This window comes from Atta cephalotes (assembly GCF_000143395.1).
Source record: "Atta cephalotes unplaced genomic scaffold scaffold00006, whole genome shotgun sequence".
Classification (NCBI taxonomy): domain Eukaryota; kingdom Metazoa; phylum Arthropoda; class Insecta; order Hymenoptera; family Formicidae; genus Atta; species Atta cephalotes.
Genome location: NW_012130070.1, coordinates 3,295,213 through 3,299,903, shown reverse-complemented (window position 1 = coordinate 3,299,903; position 4,691 = coordinate 3,295,213). Strand labels below are relative to the sequence as shown.

Here is a 4,691-nt window from a genome sequence, read left to right as displayed (position 1 = left end):
ACATTAAAAATTATCATTCAATAATATTCAAATCTATAATATCTAAATAAATTTACAATGATAGAACAACGAATTGCATATTCTTTTGCTAATTCCTTTTAAACGTGACGCGAATAAGATTCTTGACTTGTCATTTCAATTACGTATATAGAACTAATACATTTTGGAAGCATTATCTTCTATATTTTTTTAATATTGAATATTTAATTCTGAACACATTAACTTAGTCCATGCACTACCACAACCGGACATTTGGTTCGTTAATGTATGACGTTGAATACCCGCATATGCATGCCAGTATTTATGCATATACCGTGGTATATAGAAATGTATATATATAAAATTAATGTGATGTAACGATCAATGACATTAGTTATACTGTAGTGAATGCGAAGCAAAAAAAAAAGATTGCAAATATTAATCGCTCGATAAGTATGAAGTGTATAGGTATAATCATTCTGTTCCAAATTAAATTAAATCTTTCCTGATTTAAATAAAATGATGTTTAATACTGGAAAAATGATTAAGTTGTAATTAAATAACGAATGAAAATTTAATTCTGTAATCGCGTTAATTCAGTGCATTCTTTTTTTATAAATATATATAATGTTTAAAAATTGAAATATATAGACTACTCATTTTGAATATTAAAAGCATTGAACAACAGTGCCTATACAGCACAAAATTTACGGCAATGTCGCTGCAAAATCTGCAATATTACTGCAACATACAATGTTGCCGCAACTTTTGTGCAATTTTATGCTGTAGAGATGCTGTGCTTTTAATACTCAAAATAAATAATTAATAATTAACTTATACAAAATAAGTAATTAAATAACTTATGCAGCATAGAAGCTTGTAGCAACAATGCAGCAATATGTTACTACAATATTGCTGGAACGTTGTAATGTTGCTGCAATTTTGCTGTATGAGAAGTAATTTTCAATATTAATTGGCTAGTATTAAATGGGATTTCTGTAAGAGTTCAATAAACTTCTTATTTAACTATTATTTTATCGAGTTATTTTACTGAATACTCTATGTTTCGCTTATGTAAAACGGATTCCTTTGAATGCTCTTTGAAAATACGTTCCAGTTTATCGATTTCAACATTGGATCGTCTTTTCTACTTTAGACATGCACTCGAATGTAAATGAAAGAATTTAATTGATATCTTGAATGTCAAATTGTGTATTCCGCTAAAGTATCCCGTCTCGTTTTTCGTCCGAGCGAATTTTTGCGAGCCTTTCGAATGGGAACGTTGATGTTGGCGGAAGTTAGAATGATAATTAACGTAACACCTGGCGGACTTCTAATTTAGGGAAACAATCGAAATCGTTCGACCCTATGTCGGTTTAACGATCGAGTCGCACGAGTCTCGACACAGACACGCATTCCGACGAATTAACTTTAAATGGCTCGCAGGAGAGCTATTTGCCTTACTCCCGCGAAGCTCAGCACGTGCGTCTAAACCTAACTCTTGGATATACTTTTGGTGGAATCCTATTTTAGAAACGCACTAACCTCTGTTCCGGGAACTCGTGTTTTGCGTGAATGAACGTATGTGTATACGACAGATCTTATCAAGAGTATTCAATTTCTTTTCGCTAATAGCTGTGATATCATAAAACAATGAAAACATGAGATATTGAACACAATATAATAATCACAATAATCTTTATTTAAAATCTGATAATTTTTTATAAATTAATAAATTAATCACGTAATATTGTACAATACTATCAATTCGATAATTTTTATGTTGTTAAATTATAAATAATAAAATATGAATATTCTCGAAACGCTCTTCTGCTTTTCTCTCTTTATTTAATGTTAAATTAATTTATCGATGTAAATCTAATATATAAGATAACAATAAGTAAAAAATATTGATAAAGTACGATCTGTAATAAGAATTGGGCACATAAGAATATTTTGACATAGCAGTTATTTCAACTTGACTGTTGAGAGTGAGACCAATATGTTTATTTCTGGAAATGTCCAATGTTATTAATCTTAACCGGTGATGATGCATTTGAGTAAGTTCATTCCTTTGAGTAGTCGCATATTGCTCCCTCATTTAAAAAATAACATAACAATAATCAGAAACAATTTTTAAATTAAGACTATGAATGAATTAAGTAAGTATTACATATCAATTCATCGAAAGTGAATTAACTTAACTTTATAAAAAAATCCTTAAAACATCAAAGCGTAAAAAGAATGATTTTAAAAAATTATCGAAATTGTTACAAATTTAAAAATAGTGGGTTTTAGGGATTATGAATTGCAAATAACAAAATTTATTATTGATTATGATATTTGATCAATGTTAAAAATATATTCATTTTGATATTATTTATTTAGCTAATAATTTTCTGCCAAGTTTAAAAATAGCTTTTTCATTTTTTTTTTTTTGGCAAACTTAACCTCTTGATTTATATTTACTTTTGAAATAAGAAAGCGATACGTAAAACTGTAATCGTGGCGCATTATTTTTCTGCGAATGTCAATTATACAATTTAATGAATCAACGATGATAGTGTTCATAAAGAATTTAAGTACATAAGATGCACATACGTTTTAAGAATTTTGTTTCTCCGTCTAAGATACTTGTTTAAGTGACATATTTTCAAATATCAACGAAGATATATCGACATATTTATCGGAATCAATACGTTTGTTAATTTCGAATTCATTGGCGGAAATTTCAGAAATTTCTGAAGAGACGCGCCGCAAGCAAAATTGTGTTTAACAATAAGTTAAATATGAAAAGATGGAATATGAAACTATTATTTAAATTATTACATTTTAAAAAAATATTATTTATATATATATATATATGTATAATTCATAAGACATTTTGGTTTAAATTGTATTAATAAAAAATATATATATATATAATGAAATCTATGTTTTTTTATGTCTATATAGGAGTCCCTTAAACACATTAAAAAATACTTTTATAATATCAAAATTATGATTTCAGAAATATTAAAAATATATATAACATTTTGCTATAAATATTTTTTAAAAAAGGTTCTCCAAAGGGCAGGTCGTGATCTCATGACCTCCCTATTGATCCACCAGTATTCGTATTTAATAGCATAAAAAAGCCGTATTTTCTGTAAAATAACAAAACAAAATATAATTTTAATAATATATCGATTCTTTACTTAAAAAGTGGCAATCAAAAAAAACAATATAAAAAACGTAATGTTTGAGTTACTATCATGAATAGATCAAATAAACATTATCCTATATAAATTGTAAAAAAAGTGATCCTTAAAGTGTCGTCACAATTTAAAAAGGATGGTTTTTTTCAAAGAATGATTGTGAAATAAAAATGAGAAAAATGATATTTGATCATAAGAACATATTATTTTTATTATTTACGATATTATTTCATTAGTCAATAATTTTTTGTCAAATTGAAAAATAATTTCTTTTTGTGAGAAGCTTAATCTTTTTATTTTTTTAAGTAAGAAGGCGCTAAATTAATTCTTTTCCGTTTGTCAATGATTATTTTAATAATAATAATGATAATAATAATGAAAAATTTTTTTACTAATTACAAAACATTCTCGCACGTATTTTATTAGAAAGTAAATTTTTTACGTAAATAATAGGTCTGTTCGCGTTGTTTGTACTTTTTACCCTTAGAATCTTTCTATTTTCTCTCTTTTCATGCTCGATTATATATCTATTTATCTCGTTTTAAGTGCAAATATTTTTTGGGAATTTCAGGCCACACGAACAGACTAATGCCGTATTCATAGTCAGACCTTGTATTTAAGACTTCCTTAAATTTATCTTTAGATGCTCAGCAGCCAATGGAAATAATTCGTAGAGTATCTAAAGATAAATTTAAGGAAGTCTTAAATATAAGGCCTAACTATGAATACGAGTATTGAATTTTTAGAAAAAGACACACGGACTTAATACTTCAATCAGAAAATAGTCAATTTTGGAATTCTATCATATTTCATCGTGATCGCTACAATAAAGGTTAAAATAAACGAGATAATAAGTGCATTCATTTCCACAGATACCATGAATAAGACGGAATTCAATATTGTCCTGAGCACGGAGCCACCGAGGACGTCTCCGAACGTGATTCACTCTCACATTCCGGTGCCAAGAATATCGGCCACAATCAAGGCTCAAGAGAGATGTCCTCCAAAGCGCAGAGGATCCTTCGAGAAGCTCGGCCGCGGGACAGGCAATGTGGCAGCCCAAAGAGCATCCTTCGAGAAGCTCGAAGCTTCAGTCGCACAGCTGAGGTCACGCAATAACAATCAATTGTTGACCTCCAGCATCGAGATGCGAAAATCCGAGGAAAAGACGCCGGTGAACGTTTGTAAGATGAATGACGTCGCCAGACTCAACAGAAGCAACAGCTTTTTGGAAAGCAAGTGGAAGAGCAAATATGAGGATTCGGAAAAGAGGCGGAAACACCTGCTGCAGAAGAGCGAAGCTGGTAATTATTAATTAAAAGCATGGAATGTTACGATATTAAACATAAAAACTGATGTCATGTGACTGTACTAAATAATAGCTACCAGAATCTGAATCTTGAATCTATATGTAATGTATTGATAAGACATGTGTCTTAATTACACAAATACGCGCGCACGTACACACACACACACACACACACACACACACGCACACGCACACGCACACGCACA

At 29.6% G+C, this 4,691-nt stretch overlaps 1 protein-coding gene across 1 annotated transcript in view; it reads left to right on the top strand.

Moving 5' to 3' along the window:
• Positions 1-4,053: 4,053 nt before the first annotated feature.
• The window catches only part of LOC105626816 (shootin-1-like), a 10,747-nt gene continuing 10,109 nt past the window's right edge, over positions 4,054-4,691 (top strand). The window contains exon 1 of the mRNA XM_012208109.1: positions 4,054-4,480. Within this exon, the coding sequence (XP_012063499.1) occupies positions 4,054-4,480 (427 nt within the window). The remainder of the gene's footprint in view (positions 4,481-4,691) is intronic.